General features: G+C 43.4%; 1 protein-coding gene across 3 annotated transcripts; it reads right to left on the bottom strand.

Annotated features, from left to right (window-relative positions):
- Window positions 1–1,326: 1,326 nt before the first annotated feature.
- Window positions 1,327–20,739, bottom strand: EZH1 (enhancer of zeste 1 polycomb repressive complex 2 subunit). 3 transcript variants are annotated; one of them, XM_023756900.1, is made up of 20 exons: window positions 20,647–20,739; window positions 19,904–20,024; window positions 19,656–19,784; window positions 18,632–18,751; window positions 17,169–17,289; window positions 15,852–16,028; window positions 13,880–13,982; window positions 13,236–13,399; window positions 12,760–12,851; window positions 11,193–11,373; window positions 10,400–10,596; window positions 8,687–8,778; window positions 7,692–7,732; window positions 7,086–7,211; window positions 5,947–6,125; window positions 5,367–5,462; window positions 4,866–4,947; window positions 4,321–4,401; window positions 3,991–4,075; window positions 1,327–3,712 (listed from the first exon to the last, which is right to left on the bottom strand). In XM_023756900.1, the coding sequence occupies exons 2-20, from the start codon at window positions 20,018–20,020 to the stop codon at window positions 3,652–3,654; spliced, it is 2,244 nt and encodes a 747-aa protein (XP_023612668.1). In that variant the 5' UTR covers window positions 20,021–20,024; window positions 20,647–20,739; the 3' UTR covers window positions 1,327–3,651. The 3 variants fall into 3 exon arrangements, with proteins under 3 accessions (XP_023612668.1, XP_023612669.1, XP_023612670.1); XM_023756901.1 differs by lacking the exons at window positions 19,904–20,024; window positions 20,647–20,739 and adding an exon at window positions 18,944–19,143 and having other exon boundaries at window positions 19,656–19,764; XM_023756902.1 differs by lacking the exons at window positions 19,904–20,024; window positions 20,647–20,739 and adding an exon at window positions 18,975–19,143 and having other exon boundaries at window positions 19,656–19,764.
- Between the last annotated feature and the right edge of the window lie 2,535 nt (window positions 20,740–23,274).

The following is a 23,274-nucleotide window of genomic DNA, read 5'->3' as shown; positions in this document are numbered from 1 at the left end:
ATCAGAAGGGCTTCAGGGACCAAGTCCATTTCTCTGAATTCCCCATAACCTGCCTCTACCCAACCCTGTCAGGGACATTTGACTCCTTTTAGCTGGTTCTGCTCACCCAGAGGATTCCCCTCCTGCCAAGTTTGGTGGGCAGAGCTACAGATGGGACCAAAGGGAGTAGCTGAGCCTCACTGCCTAAACCAATGCCCTGCCCATTTCCGTTTCCCCAGGCTCCTGGTGGTTTGCCTGCCCCAAAAGGAAAGCCTCATGGGGTTGAGACAGGTCCTTCCTGCCATCCCTGTCCCAGCTGCTGCCAGGGATTAAGAGAGTGCAGGGGAGATTAACTGTCTCTCTCCAAACATTCAATCTCAGCAGGGATAGATGTGTGGGATTGCAGGGATGCACGAGGTATGGGGGGAGGAGGCTGCTAAACATATCCCCCAGCCTTCCCCCTGCCCTGCACAACATCTTCCATCTGTGTCCACTCAGCTGGGGGTTAGGGAGGGCTTCATCATTGGGTCCTACCCTCCTCCTCCTTTTTTGTTTTTTATAGACTGAGAGGCTTCAGTTTAGCACTTTAGTACCTCTGCTGCTTCAAATGCTTTAGCCAAAGCCATAAAAACTTGCAACGTAGAGAAAATGCAGACACACTGACTAGCCAGCTCTGTACTCTTCCTCCCTCTTCCAAGATATGCAATAGCCTTGATGCCTGTCAAAAGGCTTAGCCCCCTCTCCAATGCATGAGGAGCCCTCTTTCCTCCGCTCAGAGATGCTGCTTCATTTGCCCAGGAGGTCACATTCTTTAAATATATTTTTTGTTGCAAAGTCTCTCTCTAGAGAAACTATATATTATTCTAATTTTTAAATTATCAGTTTATATATAAAAGAAGAAAAAAGCAATCGATTGTCCTGTCCTGTGCTGTGCCTGTGGTCTGTAGTTTGCTTCTCCTGTGTTGGAAGTCCCATGAGGCCTGTTGGTCACTCATCCAGCCTGAGTCGGCCTCCACTCTGAAGCTGTGCTCTCAGACGTAGAGCCGTTCTAATAAAACAGAGTGGCAGAGCCCCAGACTGTGTGTGGTGGCTGGTGTTGTGGTTAGCGGGTGGGGTAAGTGGAATGGTTTTAAGGGAATTAATTTGAGGGCTTGGGAATTTCTACAGGGAACCCTCAGAATCCTTGCATCACCTACCAGGAGCCTGACTGGTTCTTTCCAACCCTCAATCTCACCCAGCCTCACATCTCAGTGGACAAGTGGGGATCAGAATGCTAAAGCTTCAGCCGAATTGCCCCTGTACCATCATCCCTGGATCATTTCCAGCCCCAAAGCGCACGGAACACACTTTGCCAAAATGGTTTCTGCCATTTATTCAGATAAGAGATCACAAGCCACAGGACTTAAAGTGCGTGAAATTCACTGGCAATGAAGCCGCACATATACCAGCCTCCCCGGCCCTCCCCCCACCACCTTGCTCCATTCATCATTACATGTCTGGGGGGAGGGGTTGACACCCGTCATTAAAGGTTGAGGACAGCAGGGAAAAAGGATGGGAATGCTGGAGGAGCAGGAGTATTAGTGGTCTGAAACTGGGGAAAGAAGGGGTTGGCCACAGTGATTCTGTACACTGAGGCAAGGGTGGGGTCAGTCTAGCCTCTCAAAGGCTCGATGTAATTTTTTCCCACCTGTTCCTCACGGCCAGCCCCTGGCATTTCAGGCAGACGTAACTCCTCCTTCTTCATCTGTCTATGGTTTCCCCTATAATTTATGAGTAATTCAGAGCCCACAGTCCAGCTAGAAGGTGCCCCCGATACACAATGATTACAAACCACAGCAGATAGACATTTCAGAATTGTGGTGGGGGCTGGCCCACTCAGGTGGGAAGAGGCTTCTGTCAGGCGCTGGCTGGGCATATGCCCTGCTGCCTGCATGTGCCCACAAGTGTGGTGAGAGTAGGTGAGTGAGTGTGTGAGTGTGTGTGTGTGTGAGTGTGTGTGAGTGTGTGTGTGTGTGTGTGTGTAAATGTCCCACAAAAACCCCTGGGCGGCTGCTTGGCCAGAGGGAATCCTATCCCTTGCTTCATGGGACAGCCAGTGGGGTTGGAGGAAGGGAGTGGTCAGCACAGACTGGGAGAGAGGGCTGATTCCCCAGAGGGAAGGGAGAAGCCTGCTCCCTATTCTAATACTCCCGAGGCCAGTCTGTACCTGCCCATGTCCTTTTTATCCAGCACAATGCTCCTTATTCCCTGCCAGCTCAGCACACAGCCAGACTCTTAGAGCCGGCCCTTTCTCATTAAATTCTTCTGTGTCAAGACAGCTCCTCCTACCTCCACCAGGTGATGAGACAGAACTGGCAGAGAATCCTCCACCCCTCTTCTCCCCCCACCTCAGGAAAGGGATTTGGGCAAGGAACTCGAGACCTTAGCTTAAACTCTACCCCAATCTACAGATCTTCTAAAAGAAATAAAGTGCTTTGCTCTGCATAAATCCCAGAGAAAATGGCACACAGACTGGCACAGGTGGTCTTCTCGACACTTCAAATACCCTCTGCCAGCCTGCAGGGCCCACATGATGCCATCCTAAACACGTGCAATTTGGGAGTCCCTGACCCACCTCCACAAACATACTGTCAACTCACCCTTCCCAACAGCAGGAGCTACAGACAGGAAAGTCAATCACACCGACAATCTCCCTTAGTCCAGGCCTGTGCCCATCTACATGGAAGAGATAAATGACAGTGGCTCCATGGGCTTGGCCTCTAAGGGGAATGAAAGGCCTGAAAACAACTACGGATCCAGGAGCCAGAGTACTCACACCCGGCCTGCATACCCCTCCACGCTTCTTCAATAGCAGCAGAATGCCTGCCTGGAGTTGCTATGCTAGAACTTAGGAAGGAGCTAACAGGGCACTGGCCCTTGCTCCAGGGCATCGGAAAACGTTTCCATCTCCAGAATATTCAGAGGTTTCTCAAAGCCTGCTGGGCCTCAAGCTTAACAGTTTAATTGCTATTGTCAGGCTGGTTCTCACTGTCCCTGGAAGGAGGGCCTTTAGCTTTCCTTCTCCCAGCATTGAATGTCTAGACTTAGAACCCACTCTCAGGTTGGACCCTGCCAGGAAGGAAAAGGTAGTAAGGTGACCCACCTCCACTCTGAATTCAGTCTCTGCTGCCTGCCAGACTCACCTTTAACCCAGATCACTCAGAAGCTCCAGGTCCTAAATGTCACTTAGCCTGTCTTCTCCAGGTCTTAGGACCACAGAGAGATATGCTGGCAACCCAATTACATAAGGACCCTTGATTTGGAAAGTTATAATTAACGGCTAATGCTTGTGGGAACCGTCCAAGTTGATTCCTGAGGCCCACTGCCTGGGTGACAAGAAATCACGCATACATCACCCACCCTCACCTGTGCTCACTTCCTCTGAGACCTGAGATGCAACACTGACTTCTGCACCTCTCTCTCCTGGGAGCCCAAGCCCTAGCTGCCTCTGCCTCCCCTCTCACTGAGACAGTTTTGTCTCACTGGACACAGCTGAGGCCACACTACAGAGGAGTGGGTGGGGGTTTCTTGGTGTGAGAAACACATAGTGCAGGAAACTTGAGCAGCAGTGGTGTGTGCACGAAAGCAAAGACAGTGCTGCTACCATAAGCGCTGGCATGGAGCCCAGGAGGGCTAAAGGACATCAGTCTCCCTCTCGATCCCCACGTACTTGAGGGCATCAGCTTGGCTGTACCTGTCCCAGAGCAGGAGGAGGAACCAGATTACTATGAAGGCTTTTGTGATAAAAAAGAGTCCCCTCCCATTTCACTTCCCCTCCCACTTTTTAAAAGCAGTTTTCAATGCTCCCCTTCTGAGACAAGGCACCAGAGATCAGAACAAAGACAAAGCCTTGACCACCATGAGATCCTCTCCTTCATCCCCATCACCCATCTTAAGCCCCCAAATCAATTCCACCAGCCACCCTTTCCACCCTTGGGGCCACCTTTCTAAGACCATTCCTAGCTGCCTCACCTGTAATCAAAGAAGAGCTCTTCGCCAGCTTGAATTGCCCTCTTGGCAAATATCCCAATCCGATGGTCCCCATTCACCATGACCACTGCAAATAGGACAGACCCGGGGCTAAGTTCCCAGTCAGCCCCAAGTCAAAAATCAGTAGTGACTCAGGTCTGCTTTTCTCCAAATTCCCAGTGAAAATATAAATGAAGTGGAATTAGAAAGTAGTCAATAGAGTTGCCTCTGTGCTTTTTTTTTTTTTTTTTTTGCTTAGTTAATAATGGATAGAGATCATAGTAAATGAAGCATACATCCTCAAGCCCACCTCCCAGGTCACTGAGAACTCACCTTTGGCGTAACAGTTGGGGTTCACTGAATGGTTTGCAAATCGAATTTTGTTTCCTTTCCGGGTTGCATCCACTACAAAATCTGTATAAAGTAAACCAAGAAAGACCATGAACTCACCAGGCAACTCCACAGCTTCTTGAGCCTGAATTTAAAATCAATCAAACAGTAACAGAAACAAGACGATCCAGTGGGAATTTTAGTAGGAGCTGGGGAAGCAGGCAGTATAAGAATGCAGCTTCACGTGGGAGTACTCCCTTTGGTTCCCCCCTCCTTTTGCTGGAATTATGGATCTCCTCTTTCCATCTAGGGAGGGAGATTTCTGAGGTGTAAGTGCTCAGTGCTCTGATTACAAACACAACCGCAATGGAAGTTCTCCCAAAGCAAGTGAACTGTGGCTCACAGTGTCTCTGAGTTCAATCTCACCACCTTGCTCTGAGCATCTGTTGGAAGATTCAGAGCTGATCTGAACCTGGACCAGAACAAGGGACATCTGGTAGGAAGACATGCTCAAGACCACTTTGGGATGAGAAAGAGAGACTCCATACCATTGTTGAGGTTGAAGAGGAAGCTGGACATGTATTTGTCATAGACCTTCCCTCGTCGATCAGCCTCGTCCTGAGAGATGAGCTGCAGAGACAGACAAGGAACGAACAGGGGGATGAGGCCGTCTGCTCAGGGCATGGTACCCTGTCCCTCGACAGGAGTGGGAGGGGCAGTGTCACATACAGGTGTGTACTGAGTACCATGATGAGAATCATAACATACCGAGCTCGGGTTAGTTCCTTCCAATCCCTACCCAAGCTGGCCAGTGTTAAGGTTGAAGAGAGCCCCCACCCACCCCTCCTATGTGGCCTGAACTGCCAGAGTCGAAGAAGAGTGGTTTGTTTCAGGATTGCAAACAGTTCTGTGGGATCCCCCGAGAGTCCACATGAGAACTCAGCTGAGTTATTTAGAGATTAATTCACAGAAGTCTGGACCACAGAAAATCAGGGTTTCTCATCACTATTTCCCCAGATAAGAATGTGGGCCAAACCGATAGCACTCACCTCACCACAGTATTCAGAAATGAACTCGTTCTTCTGCACAGACTCCTTAATGAAGGTGCCCCATCCGGCCACATCTGAGGGGGCCAGCAGCAGGTGCTGGGGAAGAGGGAGTCAAACCTCAGACTACAGGGTGTGTGTGTGCTGGGTGCGCACGTGTACGGTGGGGGGAGAGCAGGGTGGAAAGAACTAGTAACTGTTAAGAGGATCTGAAAACAGAAAAAGGTCTAAGCTATTCTGTTCTGCTGGGAGGAAAAACAAAAAAGGGAGGTGGTGAAAGGAAACATGACCCCTCCTCCTCTAGACCTGTGGACCTTCACTGCTATGTGTCAAGTAAAAATAGACCACATCAGTGACCAGTCCCTCCTCTCTGCTCCTTTCCATCTGGCTGGTTCAGGGGGTCACTCTTCTCATCCATCACTGGGACAGAAAACTTTATTAATTCAGTAAAAGTGTGTCGTCTAGGGTTTACCAAGAACTTTCATATACAAACCCTCTAAGGAACCAGTAGAAACAGGCTGCTGGGAATACTCAGTCTTCCCCACTCCACTATCCAGCTGGCAATCCTGAGAAAAGCCCTCACCTTCTTGAGTCCTCGCTGGATGCTGCAGTTTTTACAGGAAACCACTTTGCAGTCCCAGTGCTCTGAGGCCCCACAGGTGAGACACAGGTCGGGGTCACACTCTCTCACTGCCAGGTAGCAAGGGCACTGCTTGGTATTGCACTGGGTCTTACAGCGACAGCCAGGGAAGCGATTCTGACCTGGTGGGACAACAGGTGAGGTTGGGAAGAGAGCAGGCTCGTGCTGGGTTTGACTCAAGGGACAGCAGAAAAGTAAGTGTTATGTGTTCAAGGATATTTGGCAAAATAGGAGAGACGTTCCCTTCCCAATAATCATATACTCAAAAATTTTCCAAAAAAAACATGGAGTGCCTCCCAACATTCATGCCTGAGAGTCAAAAAAGCAGGTTTGACTATGGAGATATATTTCCTAGAGATTCCCCAACAATGCTCTCCCTCCTCCTTGGTGGAATCTGGAAGGGAGGTGGATAGTGCCCCCAGAAAATAAAATCAGTGTTTTTCACTGGTAAATTCTGATCATCAAAACAAAAACCACTTTGAGAACAATACATCCGTTCTATGCCACCCTCCTCCACCCACAGCCCTCCCCTCTGCTGTGGTTAAGATTGATAACTGCTACGGGTTAGGAGGTATTTCACAACTGCCTGGGCACCAAGTTCTGCAAGCTCTGGAGGCTACCATCAAACTGCCTTGACGGGGGAAGGGCATGGCTAAAAGAGAAGCACTTGAACCTCTATCCTACCTTCTGCTGACGTACAGACCAACCCGATATTAAAATTCCAGAGAGAAAACTAAAATAGATACACACAGAATTGCAACCTGCACAGGTTACAAAATGTTCTGGAAAGGGAGGCTGTGACTGCACTGGCAGGAAGATGCCATGCTTCTTACTTCTGCCCTGGAAGGTCAAGTTGGGAAAGCATCTGGCTTCTGTATAATTGTTGCTTTTAGAATCATACATGTAAGGGTTTTTAAAAAATCACTTTTCCATATCTTAAGTCTCTTGTAGAGTGCTTAAAACACAGCAAAGAGAATATCAAAAGGCCCATCAGCAGCAAAAGGCGCAGGAGGGGAGGGAAACCTGGGATGAGTTGGGCCGGCTGTGTTGGCAGACTACAGGAGAAAACGAAGAACTCTTACAGTCTGGGTTGCACTGGCAGAACTTCTCACAGAAATTCTGAGTCATGATGCAGGGGCAGGTGCTGTCGCAGGGGCGGTCTGGGTGGTCGCAGGGTTGGTAGTTGTACACTTGTGTGGAAGAGTTATCTGGAAGAGAAGAGAATAGACCAGGGCACTGCTGTGCTCATGCTCCCTAGCGGCCTTCCTTCTCAAGTGTCCGGGGCGCTGATTCAGAGGCTTGTTTTACCATAACTTTGATCCACATCTAGCACCTGATGATGGCAGTCCTAGATGATGGTTGTTCATAAGCTACAACGGCATGATTTGTTTTGTGGCGAAAGTGTAGAAATAGTCCGGGACTATAGCGCAGCTATTCTGAACATTAAATGAAGTCTAGGTTCTGGCACATGGCAAACCATGAAAGTCAGAGACCACAGGCCCGTAACTCTACCTCCTAAGAGTCTCCACAGCTGCAGCGAGAAGCTGAGCTGTTCTCAGCTGCTGCAGAAAAGCTGCAACCCGCGGAAGTGGTGTAGGGTCAGCAAGTGCAGCTGCAGGTGGGGAGAGGACGGCCATAGGGGTGAGACCTCGAGCTGAACTGCGGAAGAAGGCCCTGCTGGAACCTACCTTTCTTCAGCTGAATTTTCCTGCAGTGTGCAGCCCACAACCTGGAAAAAGACAGGATGGGTCTGGGTCACGGTCCTGGGGAAGTCTGCAGGTCCGGGTAAAGGACAATGCGACCTGCTCTGAGGGACTGCAGTTGGAGAATTGGGGCATGTCCTCCCACATCACTTCCCTGGAGGCTTCTGTTCTCGTACAGGGAAGCCACAGTCCACCCCAAATCCAGCTGGCCTGTGCCTCAACATTTAAGCATAAACAACCTCCCCTTAGCAAACAAACATACATAAAACAAGAAATAGACACACAACAAAACCCAACCCTCTATGTCTACTGTAATCTATTGTCCTTCCCTCTCCCCAGCCTGTGGGGAGGTGGAAATGTGGGGAGTTTCAGGATGGGGAGTTGAGAAGGCTTTTGAGGAACATGTTCTGAGTGAAGGAACTGAGAGGGAGCGGCCACGAGGCCTTCCTTCTATATCTAGAATCTGTGTCAGTTCCTTTCTTCAATAGGTGATAGTCATTAGGGAACCAAGCCAGGCAGAATGTCAATTTAAAAACACAACAACAAAAAGCAAAGAAAAATAAAAGATAAAAACACAACAAAAAATTTCCAACTCTAAGCAAAGGCTAGCTAGAAAACAGTTATTATGCAACTTTGAAAAATAATACAAGTGCCAAAAACAAAACAACCCTGGTCAGGGTTGAGAAGTGAGTACAGTGGTTAACTAATCACCAACAAGGACAATGGCCTCAATGTGGAGCCATGAGGCCAGTTCATATTCTGTTGGCCAGGAGCTCAAAGGGAAAACCAAAGTGAGCTCATGATGAGGAGAAAGGCTGGGCCAAGGCACAGACCCACAGGGAGCACTGACAAGGCCGGCCCTCAGTTACGCATGCCAAACGGATGGGCAGTGGCTACAGAGAGAGGCCAATGGGAAGTCCAAGGGGAGGTCAAAGCACAGGGAACAGCCTGACACAGAAAGTCCTTTGTCCAACCCTTGCCTGTGCTTTCTTTTCTTCTTCTGAGAAGGGTTCATGAGCTCATCTGTTGGCAGCTTCAGGATAAGTGATTCTTTGACTGCAAACTGAAAGACCTGGAAGAGAAATCCAACAGAACCTGTCACTCCTTATTGAGCCAGGCGGTCAGATAAGTGACCCGGCCAGGTGCTGGGCCTAGGAGGGTTCTAGAGAGCTCCCAGGCAGCTGACTGAGCATTTCTTCAGTCACAGGGAGACAGAGTGGCAATGGCTCTGAAGTTAGTTCTTATTTATCCGACTTGAGAAAGGAGAAATACTGAGCACAGTTACAGCTTTCCTGGTTAGTAGCTTTTATCTACTGTTTTGCCTACCAACCCTGAGTGTGGGCAGATTTTTACCAACAGTATCTCTCTCTTCTTAGGGAGGGCAACTTTGTGTACCTTGTGTAACTGAGTAAGATCTGACATACACCAGCACTAGCTCCCTCTGCTGGTATAAAGGCATCAGAGCCTTGACTACTCACTTCAGTAGGACAGCATTTCAGGAAAGCTGGTTCCCTTTCATTGTGCTTCTTTCCTTTATAGCATTCATTTTTAGGCCCCCTGCCACCCCCACCCCCCTTTTTGGTTATAATTCCTTTTGAGAGTCTGTGAAAAGTATAGATGCTCTACTCAGGAAAATATGCACAAAAATTGTTTCATGCCCAATTTGATAGATCTTTCTTTTTAAAAATACATTTTATTGATTTTTTACAGAGAGGAAGGGAGAGGGATAGAGAGTTAGAAACATCGATGAGAGAGAAACATCAATCAGCTGCCTCCTGCACACTCCCTACTGGGGATGTGCCTGCAACCAAGGTACACGCCCTTGACTGGAATCGAACCTGGGACCCTTCAGTCCGCAGGTCGATGCTCTATCCACTGAGCCAAACCAGTCAGGGCCAACCTGATAGATCTTTATGTTAACCTGTGCCTCAGGGAAATAGGTTTGAGCTCCACAATGAAAGCAAAGGGCACGTCAGTTCATGGTTCTATTGCTTGTTCTAGGTAAAGGAAGCATGAAGAAGAGGGCAGAGTCTCCTCTAGAAGTTAGGAGCGCAAGCTCTGGTGCTCCTTTCTTGTTGGATGGATTGGTTTTAACACCTATCTCCACAGCCCGTGTCTACAGCGTCCACTTGCTGCAGTCTTGTCCTGCCTTTAGAGCATGAGTGGCTACTATCAAACCGTGATTGTAGTGACGTGATGGTATGAGTGAGAAGGGCGAGGTCCAGGCCTAGCTTTTGGGGGTGGTAATTAGAAAATCTTGTGATAGGACATTTGTAGAATAAAGCAATGAGGAGACTGATGGCGGGAACAGCACTGCAGCGGAGGAGAAGGAGCACACTAGGTAAGAACATCCCCAGAAAGACCTGGGAGTCTAGGAAATGGATACACACTTCAAAGAAAATGTTGGAACCAAAAAAAGAAGCTAAAAGTGTGCTGGAACATCCAGAAGAGTGGCTAAAGACAGAAATAAGAATTCAGCAAGGAGGAGAGCAGACCCCAAGCACTGCTAGGCCTGGCCTTTGCAGGAGGCCCTGTGCTTGGAGACCCACTTCATGGCCCAGAAGCACAGACTCACGAGGGACTAAGCCTGAGGCAGCTTCTCTCCAGACAGGCCGCTTACAAGATGGCAAAGGCTGACAGAGCAGTGCAGGAAAGGAGGGCCCGAGCTTGTTCCTGCTGCTTTCAGACAGTACCTGCTTGCACGTCTTAGTCCCCAGAAGCCTCGCTATTGAACAGAAGTTGTTGAAGTAGGTGCCATGAAAGACTCGGAAAAGAGATTCTTCAGCCCCAGTCCATTCCACAGGCTCCGAGGGTGCTTCCACTACACAGAGCTGAGGCGGGGCTGGACTAGCCTTCTGTTTTGTGGGGGTCTGACAGCGAGAGTTAGCCTCTAAGAGAGGAAGAAATAAGAGAAACAGAAGAAGGTGGAATGCAGTTGTCATCAATAGTTGGCTGTAAATTCAAAAGTATTTTGAAAGGCAGCCTAGTTAGAACAAAAATATCCCATCTCCACTGTTTATAGATAAACCTGTGGACAGAATTAACAATTTTATAAAACACTAGAGGTCCGGTGCACAAAATTTGTGCAGGGGGAGGGGGGGATCCCTCAGCCCAGCCTGCACCCTCTCACAATCTGGGACTGCTGGCTCCTAACTGCTCACCTGCCTGCCTGCCTGATCACCCCTAACCCCTCTGCCGGCCTGCCTGATTGTCCCTAACAGCCCCTGCCTGCCTGCCTGCCTGATCGCCCTAACCACTCTGCCTGCCTGCCTGATCACCCCTAACTGCCTCTGCCTCGGCCCCCGCCACGGCGGCTTCGTCTGGAAGGATGTCCGGAATGACGCCTGGAAGGTCGTTTGGCTGTCTGGTCTAATTAGCATATTACGCTTTTATTATTATAGCTAGTAATATTAAGTGTTAGATGGTGATCCTGGGTTTACCAGAATCCTTGTGTGTTAAGAAAAGATCATTTCCTGTTCACTGTACCTGAAGAACTGGAGGCCCAGTCATTGCCTGTGTCCCTGTCACTGTCCCCTTCTTTAGTCTCAGCCAGAGCAGAGGCTGAAGTGTTGGAGCAGGAAGCACTGACCATGTGGTGCCTTCGCCGGCGCCGACCAGAGCACTTGGAACGGGGGTTGTGGAGCATGGCGTACTCCTTTGCTCCTTCCTGCAATGGACACGTTAGATAGGAAACTGGAGTAGGCCCAGAATCACCATATTTATCCCATCATAAACAAACCAGCTTTTCAGCATCTGTGCTTACGTGCAATGATACTGTCTTTTGTTTGCTCTGTACCATACAAATGTGACCATCTAACAGCCGTTTAGCATTCTAAAAACTTAGAAACATACCTCTTCACAAAAGAGCTAACCTATAAAGTAATCTTAAAAAGATATAATCTATGAGTTTTCAACTTTCCAGTGAGTTATATCTAAAATTCATTTGCATGTTAGCTGTTTGGAACTTGAGAACACATTCTCCTGTAGTGGTAATGAGGTTGAGAGGGAAAGAGACTTGCTTGAGAGTATATAGCTAATTGTTCCAGGGTGGGTACAAGGATCAGGACTCTTCTGTTTCAATAATAAAACATGTAGTCCCTGAATTTATGCAATATTGCTACTTAATTTTTGAACTTCCCTCCAAACTAGTATATTAAATTTGGAGGAATACTGTTTCGTTACTTTATAGTTATGTGGGATTTTTTTTAAAGACCAAATAACTATCATTCACCTTGATTATCTATCTTCTTACCAGACTTGGTTCCAAAAGATTTCTAGCTGTTTCTAAAAACTAAAACTACATGTAAATGATAGCATTTACCATTAATAAGGATATTCAGAATAATACACTGTAGGCACTAAAGGAAATTCCAAAAGAAAAGTTTTGAAATGAACTGAATCTGATATTATGTGCCTATGCTATGATGTGACACACACAGAATCACTTATAATATATTCTTCCTCAAAATGTTTAACATAGCCCTGGCCAGGTAGTTCAGTTGGTTAGAGCATCATCCTAATACACGAAGAGAGAGGAAAGCACCGATGTGAGAGAGACACATCAATTGGTTGCCTCCCACACACGCCCAGGGGATCGAGCCTGCAACCGAGGAACGTGCCCTTGACCTTAATTGAACCCAGGACCCTTCATTTTGTGGGCTGATGCTCTATCTACTGAACCAAACTGGCTAGGGCTTTATTTATTTATTTTTAATCATTTTAGAGAGGAAGAGAGAGGGAGAGATAGAAACATCAATGATGAGAGAGAATCATTGATTGGCTGCCTCCTGCACACCCCGTACTGGGGATCTAGCCCGCAACCCAGGCGTATGTCCGACCAGGAATCAAACCGTGACCTCCTGGTTCACAGGTCAATGATCAACAACTGAGCCACATTGGCCGGGCAGAAGTCATGTTTTATTTGCACTTTATGACCTCCAAGTGCTATGTACTGTCTCACTTGGTTTGTGCTGCCAGGGACAGAAAGCCCAAGGACCATTTCCTGCTCAATTTTCAACAAAGTTAACAATAGTAGAACAGCTTAAGAACGTACCAGCAAAAGGAAGCAGTCTGTGCCACATGGTTCTGGTTCAATCTTGATTTCTTTGTTCTTGCGTTTATATACATTAGGGGTAGCATGAAAAGCTGGAAAACACAACACTGTCCTGTTTCCAATGATTCATCCACTTGACAGGATGGGGAGGAACAAAACTGAATTAGGGAGCTAGTGCAGGAGAATCTGGAGATAAATAGCTACCATCAAAGTGCACAAAATCCAATCATTTCTGACATCAACAGAATCCTTTCAAAGCTAGGAGGTAGTCAGAAACAATTACGTTGCTGGTTATCCTGTCCTGACCATGCAAAGCATGTTGCACGATAACTGAACAAGTGAAAATAGATTGGTCCTTTGTAAAAACCATCATCAGATCAGAAGCCGGGAATTCTATATGATAAACTAAAATAAAGAGAAGGAAATGCTGGCTGGGAATAGAAAACAGGAGAGCATTTCAGAGTAGCCCCACTCACGGTGAAGGAAGCAGTCGTATTTAAAGCAGCGCCGGCAAAAAAGTGTGTGGAAGGAGTGCAGAGATTGCTCCCGCTGCACAGACTTGGCATTGGGGCCATCGATGTTGGGTGTGCACTGAGGGGGAAGTGCATTGGGGTCTGACATCTCTGTTAGTTCTCGGTACCTATTTAAGAAAAGAGAGATAAGAGTTCCTTCCAAGGGAATGTCTTAACTGAGAAAATACCGACTGAGTACTGAGGATCATCCAGGTACAGCTGGCCAAGAGAGGATGGGAGTTTTGAGTCTTGTTGATGATGGATTTGTGTATAACTGAGTTAGTACAACATTATAATTATGCTGGGCTGGGCATATGCCTGAAAGGGAGGGAAATACTTAATAATAAGTATGGTGCTGGAGTAACTCTCCAGAAAAATGGCAGAAGTATAAAAAGTTCTCTGCCCAGACTTACTCAGAAGCCAGCAAACAATGACCCTTAATAAGGGAATGGGTATTTTGGGTAAGCAAGTAAGGAAGAAATAATGAGAAGTGCGGGCAAATCCTTATGCACTTACCATAAGCAAGGCTTTTTATTAACCAAATACAGGTGTGAATAAAAATTTTGCCTGATCACTCTACATGGCCTGAGGGGGGCAGCTTCCCCTACCTCTCCTTCATGTCATCTGGGACACCATTCTCAGGGAACATTGAGGCGATTGCACTGAAGATCATGTCATTTGGAAACTGTTTCTTGGAACTCTTTTTGTTGCCTGAATTAGAAAAGACAAAAAGCTCCTGAGTGCTATCTACAATCAGAGTATGCAAACAAAGCTGTTTGGTCGTTTTTCTTTCGTCAAGGCATTTTGATTAGAGCTGCTTTTTTGTTGTTGTTAATTCTTACCCGGAGATATTTTTCCATTGATTTTTAGGGAGAGTGGAAGAGAGAGGAAAAGACAGAGAGAAACATCGATGTGAGAAAAACACATCGCTTGGTTGCCTCCTGCATGAGCCCTGACCAGGCCCCAGGCCCGGGAGGAGCCTGCAACCAAGGTACTCGCCTTTGACCAGAATCCAACCCGGGACCCTTTGGTCTGCAGGCCGATGCTCTATCCACTGAGCCAAACCAGCTAGGGCTAGAGCTGCTTTTTTAACCTAACCATTGGCTGTTTAGGAATATATAAGAAAGTCAAGGTTATCTGGACTTCTCTAATAGGCTACCAGTAAATAAGGAAATCACAGTCTTCTACGTATTAACAACCATATCCACTCCCCAAGACAGAATATGGAGGTAAAAACCAGAGTTTTCAGAGACCTGAATACAGAAGAATCCTATATGCTGAAGAACAAGACTGATGTTATAACTTTGTTACAATGAAAGAGACACTATGTTCCTGGACATATAGTATAATTAAATAATGTAGAGTATAATTAAACATTAGTTAAATATTAACAACATGGAAAACTGTTCATATGATTTTTTAAAAAAGGGATAAAAAATACATGTATGTATATACATACATGTGGCATGATCCCAATTTCACATAACACATATAAACAGGTTGATTTAAATATGTACTTTAAAAAAATTGAGATATAGTTGACATACAACATTGTGTATATATATTTTAAATATTTTAAAAATTGATTTCAGAGAGAAAGGGAGAGGTAGAGAGAGATAGAAACATCAATGATGAGAGAGAATCACTGATCGGCTGCCTCCTACATGCCCCTGACTGGAGATTGAGCCTGCAACCTGGGCATGTGCCCTTGACTGGATTCAAACTCGGGACCCTTCAGTCTGCAGGCTGATGTTCTATCCACTGAACCAAACCAGCTAGGGCTTTATATATATATTTTTTTACATTTTTTTAGTTCTAGAAGGAAATTTAAAAAAAAATTTTTTTAATTGATTTCAAAGAGGAAGGGAGAGGGAGAGAGAGAGAGAAACATCAATGATGAGAGAGAATCATTGATCGGCTGCCCCCTGCACGCCCCCTACTGGGGATTGAGCCCGCAACCCGGGCATGTGCCCTTCATCAGAATCGAACCTGGGCTGCAGGCCAACGCTCTATCCACTGAACCAAATCAGCTAGGGCTAGAAGGAAATATTAATGGTTATTAAATTTTATATTAAAAAATAATTTTTAATATTATTCCTAGGCCGGTTATTCCTAGGCCGGATTATAAGGCCATTTTATTTTGTTCTTTAAACTTCCCATGTTTTCCAAATATACCATTTTCTAATTAGAAGTGAATAATGATTATTCTCTAAGTTCCACTTTCTTCTCAGCTAGGTTACCCAAGCTAAATTAACTTGGGAGAGGAGAGGGAGAGGAGAGGGAGAGGGGAGGGAAGGAGAGAGACATCAATTTGTTGTTCCAACTATTTATGCATTCATTTGTTGATTCTTTTTTTAAATATAAATTTTTTAAAATTAATTTTGAGAGAGAGAGAAAAAAAACATTGATTTGTTGTTCTGGTTATTTATGCATTCATTGGTTGATTCTTATATGTGCTCTGACCGGAGATTGAACCTGCAACCTTGGCATATGAGGATGATGCTCTAACCAACTTAGCTACTTGGCCAGAGCCTCTTCCTGTTACTTTAAAAAGTCGTATGAGGAAGTAGTGCTATTTACCTTCAATAGCATGTCGTTTTCTCTTTCTTGTTACTGGCAGATCTTCTTTGCTGTCATCTTGCTTTCCATCTGAGGTGTCATTGTGCCCTTCCTCCTCCTCATCTGAGTATTGATTCAGGGCATCTACCAACTCCAGGAAAACAGCATCACTAATCAGGACAGATCCAGGAATCATCTCTGAAACATAAGGATTAAATGGGTGAACAGTGGTTGTTTCATATTCCATTAGACCTCCTAGGAAGGTTTTGTTGTATTCACTCCTGAGGCCCAGGTAGATAACGTGTACATTTTTATATGGACTCCAGTGGATTACAATAATTTGATTGGCTCTTACAACTGCAACAGTTCAGCTGACTAGTGGAAAATCCAGTTACAAGTTTTATTCTTACTGGAGTACTTCCTTTCCACAGTCACAGGTCAACCTGTATTTATGGTCCAAAATCTCACAGAAATGTGCAAACAATAAAAATGGGACAGAAAAAAAATGATAAAAATATACTTGGTTTTTCTGCTAACTGGTCAGTAGTGACTTCTTTGAATAAAAATATAACATTTTTTCTTTCTAAAATCATACCATAGGGGGTTATAGGAGAAAGTCTTTGGACACTAGAGGGAGCAGTGGATAAATGCATTTCAACAGCATCATAACACCCACAACTGTCAAAAGAGCAGGTGAGGCTATTGGTTTGCAAATCCATGGGGAGTCTCTCCCTATCATCCCAGTTCTTATACACTCACAGCCTTTTTTAAAACTACTTCTAAAACTACAACTAAATCCAAATGGCCTTCTTTTAGGAAAGTGAGGATATTATAACCAATTTCTGAGAGATACAGGGGATATCTGGATCAAAACTTCTAAAATCAAACTTATTTGTACACTGAACTTTCTCTCTTGTCACTGATTACTATATGGTCCTTTTATGTCCAAACTCCTTTTAAAATTTAACTGGAAATTTTTAATATAAAATTTCTACTCTCAGCCACGTGATTACACTGTAATATTCTTCAGTGTGTACACCAGGGGTCCTCAAACTACGGCCCACGGGCCACATGCAAATACAAATATTGTATTTGTTCCCGTTTTGTTTTTTTACTTCAAAATAAGATATGTGCAGTGTGCATAGGAATTTGTTCATAGTTTTTTTTTAAAACTATAGTCCAGCCCTCCAACGGTCTGAGGGACAGTGAACTGGCCCCCTGTTTAAAAAGTTTGAGGACCCTGGTGTACACCGTAAAGCAGGAGATAAGAGGAAGATGATGGACCAAAGAAGAGGCACCATTCTAACAGTTTTCTCCCGAAGTGCCCAGCACCACTACCTTCTTCACCGTGTACTTTCCCATCGTAGTTATTGATCAGCTCTTCAATGAACGTCTCATCTTCTTCTTTCACCTCATCTCCCATGTAGGGAATATTGCACAAAACTGTCTCATCTTCTACCTGAAATCAAACCAGATGTGATTTCTTCCATGAATCCACTATACACCTCCTCTTTTCTGTTTAATGAAATATTTGCTGAGACTTTTTGCTACTTCAATCTCCTGAAAATGACTTTGGTCACAGTGGCCTGAGTTTAAAAACCTGGATATTTTGTTTTGTCAACAAAACCTCAAATGAAGAGGGCAATGCTACTTTTAGGGGGGGAAAAAGTAAGTTTAACTACAGGAGGATATTAACTACCAAATGTTTTGCATGATACTAATAAAGATATTTCCACTAACACCTAAAATTTGGTAGTACATTTGTTTTTCAGTGATTCATCATCTCTTTTTATTCAGTAAACATTATTGTGAAATAGGTATGAATATCACCTAAACAACAGTTTAAAAAGTCTTCAATTCTAATTCTTCTTGTACATAGAGATTAAATGAGATGGAAGGCTTGCAAAAATACAATCTGCAATATAACTAGAATATTTAGAACAGAAACTGGGCAATCATGAATTTTTGGATATTCTATTATATACTCTAAGACTAACCACTCTGATAATCATAATAACAAAGATGATTATAATTCATGTCACTTGCACTCAGTGGGAACCTAAAGTCAATCGCGGTTTATGAACTATAATATTTTCTGGTAATAAACAATACTAATGAATTTTTTCTTTTTTTGATTCAACAGAGAACACAGTCGTTCTTAAATCCTCAAGTATCAGAGTAAAACTACTCTGAAATTTAATTCTGAGGATTCCCTTCTGTGAACCCATATTCTATTCTGCTGAATTGTTATCTGTCACCAGGCAGATGATAAGCTATGGCAGTATTTAGAGAGGACTGCTTATCAGTACCACAAATAACCCTAGTAGGAGTTAGCATAAAGGCCCAGATGAAAGGATTGTGGATCCCTGTGCACCTCATTTATCTCAGTTGCTTTCATAGCCTCTTGACTTTAGAAGATTCAGAAAGGATTGAGCCATCAGCAGGGAGCTGTCAACCTGCTTGAGCCTCAAGTGTCTGACTGAGACTGCATTTAATTGCACGTTATAAAATTGGACAAGGTAGTAAGGGAAAACTGGAGTCCTGCCCAGTCTCACTCATTCAAAAAAATAAAAGAACCATCATCAGTGCAGAAGCATACTTCAGAGAGCACAATACCTACCAAGTTAGAGCAACTTGCAATATACTTTTTAGAGTAAGTAAATTACTCTAAAAGCATTCTGCCCTGCTTGTCCAAGCTTTGTTACATATACTCTGACAATATTTACCTGAAGAGGAGTGCCAGCATATTAACATAAGAAAATCATAGTTTAAACAATTATCACATTGTTTTCAATACATACCATAAAGTTCTGCTGGAGAGGGGACCAGGAATACATAATGGGAACCAATGCAACTGTGTTCAGAGACCGCATTAACATATGTTGGCTTGCAAATCCCGGGAAAATGCTGTCAATGGTACACTGAAATATAAACAATGATATGGAGAGGGAAAGGCAAGCACACAACTCAAGAGAGAATTGGAGTTTCCTTCCAAAATGATCCCAGTAGCCTTCTAATTCTTTCAAATAAGCTGAGGGTTTCGTAACAGTCAGCTTCTAAAAGGAACCACTACACTATAAACCTGTGGAAAGTAGGAACTCTCTCTTATTCACCTTTGTATCCTCTACCGAATCCAGCACTTACTCAATGATGTTTATTTCAAATCCCACACTTGATGTGTATTTCAACCTAAAACTGTTGGTCTCCTTGGGCTGTACACAAGAGCAAAGGGCCTCTGAAAGTCCTAAGAGATGAGGAGGAAGATGAAGTTTTCCTGAAGACCTAAACGTTAAGGCAGCGGACATCAACTCAGCTGCACAGGTGATGGGGACAGTACAGGGGGAAGCAAAAGAAAGTATAGTCATATTTTGCTTTGGAAAATAAAATTACTCTCAATATACTACCTGATTTTTATATCTTAAAAATTATTATCTCTTTAGAAAACTAGTATGATTTGTAAATTTACAATAAGGGATATCCCTTTTATCAATATATTCCTGTCCATTATCCAAGGCATTCTTTTTTCCAATATCAAAATGCTGAAAGTGCCAAACAAGGCACAAAAAATGGTTGATTTGAAGCCTGCACACAGAACCCAGGAAAGTAGACAGCAAATGTCTTGTTTTTTTTCTATGAAAAACTCATGATTATGCTCATTAACTGAGAAGAACAATAGGCAAAAAGGTTCTTTAAGCTACAGATGTACCATTCCGGTTATTCAAAGTTTACTATAATAACTGTACCCATTATCTTTACTTAGCTTTTCTAGTCACAAATACAAGTCCAAGGAAGAGAGGAAGGCTGAGCTTAGATACCCAGAAGTACCTTTTTGAGAAAAGGATGCCCACTCAGAGGCTTCATCAACTGAACAGGTTGAACACGAAGCTTCTTCCATTCTTCATTAAGGATTTGGGTTTTTTCTTGAACCTTTGCAAAATTTGCTACATATAGAGCCTAGCAAAGGCAAGAAAAAAGTAGTTAGGATTTCAAGAGAAGAGTTGAAAAACTCAACCCCTCCACAATGGATCAATATGTTAAAATACAGAACCTTTCACTTGGAAATTATTTTTTACCTTTGCACCCATATTTGCCTGAAGCCGTTTAAGTTGTCGAAGTCTCATGTATTCAGATTTAACCTTTCTTTTCCAATAAGTGATACATTTGGAAGTTGGGGCATTTGGTATATCCATTTTGCTGTAATCCAAGAGAGACAGAGATGAGAAATAGCATTTATAGCCTGGAAATGAAGCATTCCTCAAACTCAACCACGGTCAGTTATACTTTCATTCCTATTACATTTATTCATAAAAACATACACTCAACGAACCCAAAACTGTGAGTTCAACAGGAAGTTTCAATTAAAAGATTTCATGCCTGCAATTCCTGATCTTATTACCACCCTAACCCCCAACTGAGTGGACACAGATGGAAGATGTTCTGCAGGGCAGGGGGGAGGCTGGGGATATGTTTAGCAGCCACCTCCTCCCATACCTCAAGAAGTTATCTCACAGATATTTAGGAACTTGGATTACTTGGAAATTTTGAAGCCTACTCACTACAGTGATTAAGAGAAATGTTCAGCAAGAATTAAGTTAATATCAAAGAGGTGCATGGAAACATCCACACTATAAAACTGTACCTGCCAAATTATCTAAATCTACCACAGCCTTAGCAATAAAGGGTGGACAGGACAACAGCATAATTTCATCTCAAAGTCAACAGCAAGACATTTAGAAATATATAACACTGTAAATAACTTTTGTGCGTGTTTGAATAAAGAGTCACAGTTTTAAAGAAGTGCTTATACGCTACCTACCTCAGAATGCAAGGGGAAGTGTCCAGTTTTACAATGTGCCTTCTTCTGTTCTTCAGGGGAATGGTAAGACATAAAGGCAAAACAAATATTCAGCTTTTCAAAAGAGAATAGAAAGTTTTTAAGTCAGTGGAGCATATTTAGACCCTGATACATTCAGTAGGATGCTCTCCCATAACTATGAAGAGTTTGAGGTCGCTGCTACCATTATTTCTGCATGTAAGTCGGGTCTAAATAATACTTGATGCCATTGGGAAGGGTCCTTTAAACTCTATCCTTCCAGTCATGTGTACAAATATATTCTCACAATTACCAAGTTTGCTATTTTGCTTTTCTGAACCAATTTCTAGGCTCAGCCTGCAGGCCCAGCAATTATTTTAGAGAAAGAACAAATTTTGTGTGCATGTGAAAATTCAATAAAATCTACAGGAATGTTTTTACTCTATAGTAATAACTATTTAGGTTTCCTAGAGAACTAGTTTAATTCATTTCACCTAAAATTTTAAGTTTCTGAATATATTACAAGGAGCTATGAAGAGCCAAAATCTGAAACAGAAACTAAAGTTTCAGACCTTGTTTTTTTAAAATTTCTGGGGGGGGGAAAAGGCTTTCTTTTGGAGTTTAATATCATAGTTCTCCTAATGGATCATTTTTAAATTACCTGCCTTTCCCCATAAGAATAGACAGCACATGCCAAAACCGGTTTGGCTCAGTGGATAGAGCATCGGCCTGCGGACTGAAAGGTCCCAGGTTCGATTCCGGTCAAGGGCATGTACCTGGGTTGCGGGCACATCCCCCGTGGGAGATGTGTAGGAGGCAGCTGGTCGATGTTTCTCTCCCATCGATGTTTCTAACTATCTATCTCTCTCCCTTCCTCTCTGTAAAAAATCAATAAAATATATTAAAAAAAAAAGAATAGACAGCACAGATAAGAAAACAGCAAAATTTAACCCACTGTCACACATACACCACAATCAGATCATCATGATCATGTGATCTCATGCACATGGGCTTTGTTTCATTTGATGAACCAAATAGATTGGTATAATGCGATTAGAAATTTAGAGGATAAGTAAAGGAAGGAAGGCATAGCAAAACACAGACAGGTTCACTGTGTTTACTAAAACAAAACCAAGTGATTAAGCTTGTAAAAACAGAATTCCCTGAGAGTTAATCGTTATCTCTCTGGAAGAAGAAAATGAAACAACATAATCTAGGAATTTGAATCCAAGAGTGCTAAGATGATGGGATATAAAAAAATTAAGCTGACCTGAATTTCTTTCCTACAAATTGCCCCACCTCTCTTCCTCCTACATCTGTTAAATAGTTCTCATTCCTCTATGGAATGGGGTCAAAAGAGGGCCTCTTTTTGACTGATAAAACTATACATCACACTCACATGTAATATTAAGTAGTTGTTCACATACTGTCTGCCGAACAACAAATAGTCTACTCCGGGAAATGAAAAAATGGTTCAAATATAAGACAAAACTGCCTCCCTGAGAAACGTTAGGTTATCCTTATTGAGACGCAAATGACCCAAATGTTACATATCACAATTCAGTCAATCATCATAACCTCCTTAAAAAATGGCTTTTAATTGCAATTCCTTTCCCATTCTTTTTGGAACTCTTTCCCTTTTTGAAATAGTGAGCTCAGGGAAGTTTGCTGTATCCATTTGAAACTGGAGATCAGTAATGGAAAATAATATAATCCACAATTGCTTGTGTGTGTGTGTGCGCGCATGCGCACAGATTTCTTAGAGGAGATGGCCACAGAGAAATATCAGTATTTTTATTAAAGAAAGGAGTTATAACTGACATGTAATATCCTACAGCCTGTCAAGAGAGTTGACAGTATTCACATATACACGAAAATGCCATTATTTTAACCAACCATAATGTAAAATAAGCCACATTTCCTCCTTTTACAATAAAAATATTTGAATTTCATGTGACCGTGAAGTGACATTTATTTTGCTTTGCCTTTTCACGGGTCTTCAATGTTTCTAAAGTTTATTTGGCAGTTAGTCAGTCCCCACAGAGTGTATGAGGAAGATGAGACATACTATTTGGAACAGATTATATGATTAAAATAAACACCTGAAACACAGCCAGAAGACTGGTTCTCAAAGCATCTGGGCACTAACCAACAACTATCACTTCAGATTGTTTTTTAAAGCAAACAAAACACTAAGCACTCCCTAGAGCAGATTTGGAAAAATAGGTTCATACATCTTGGTCAATGGGAATGGCATATCAAAAAATACCTTGTATTTCTACTACATCTGTTCTTTAGTTCTTAGACATGCAAAACAACATTTACATGTCAGTTAACTACTAAGCTACTACTTAGGAGCTTTTTATTATGTTCACTTATACACTGAAAATAAACTTCAAAACATGCAGTTTTGGTCAAGAAGTTTAAAAATGTCTTTATATAAATAATGCCAAAATTCAATATGATAAGCAACCCAATAAAAATGACAAAAGAAAAAAATCTGAGTAGATACTGCACCAAAAAGATATAGAAATAGCAAAACAGCACACAAAAAGATGCTCAATACTATTAGTCATTAGAGAAATGCAAACCAAAACTACAAGGATGTACTATTACAACCCATTAAAATGG

This window comes from Myotis lucifugus, unplaced genomic scaffold, assembly GCF_000147115.1.
Source record: "Myotis lucifugus unplaced genomic scaffold, Myoluc2.0 scaffold_100, whole genome shotgun sequence".
Classification (NCBI taxonomy): Eukaryota; Metazoa; Chordata; class Mammalia; order Chiroptera; family Vespertilionidae; genus Myotis; species Myotis lucifugus.
The sequence above is the reverse complement of the archived record's forward strand: the minus strand, read 5'-3'. Positions and strand labels throughout refer to the sequence as shown.

Excerpts from the sequence above, each read along its gene's own strand:
- EZH1 (XM_023756900.1), bottom strand. The coding sequence starts at position 20,020 with ATGGATATACCAAATGCCCCAACTTCCAAATGTATCACTTATTGGAAA. Across the intron at positions 16,029-17,168 it reads GAAAGTACACGGTGAAGAAG|AGATGATTCCTGGATCTGTC; the intron begins GTAGTGGTGCTG and ends CTTATGTTTCAG. Across the intron at positions 13,983-15,851 it reads AAAACGACATGCTATTGAAG|GCAACAAAAAGAGTTCCAAG; the intron begins GTAAATAGCACT and ends TTTCTAATTCAG.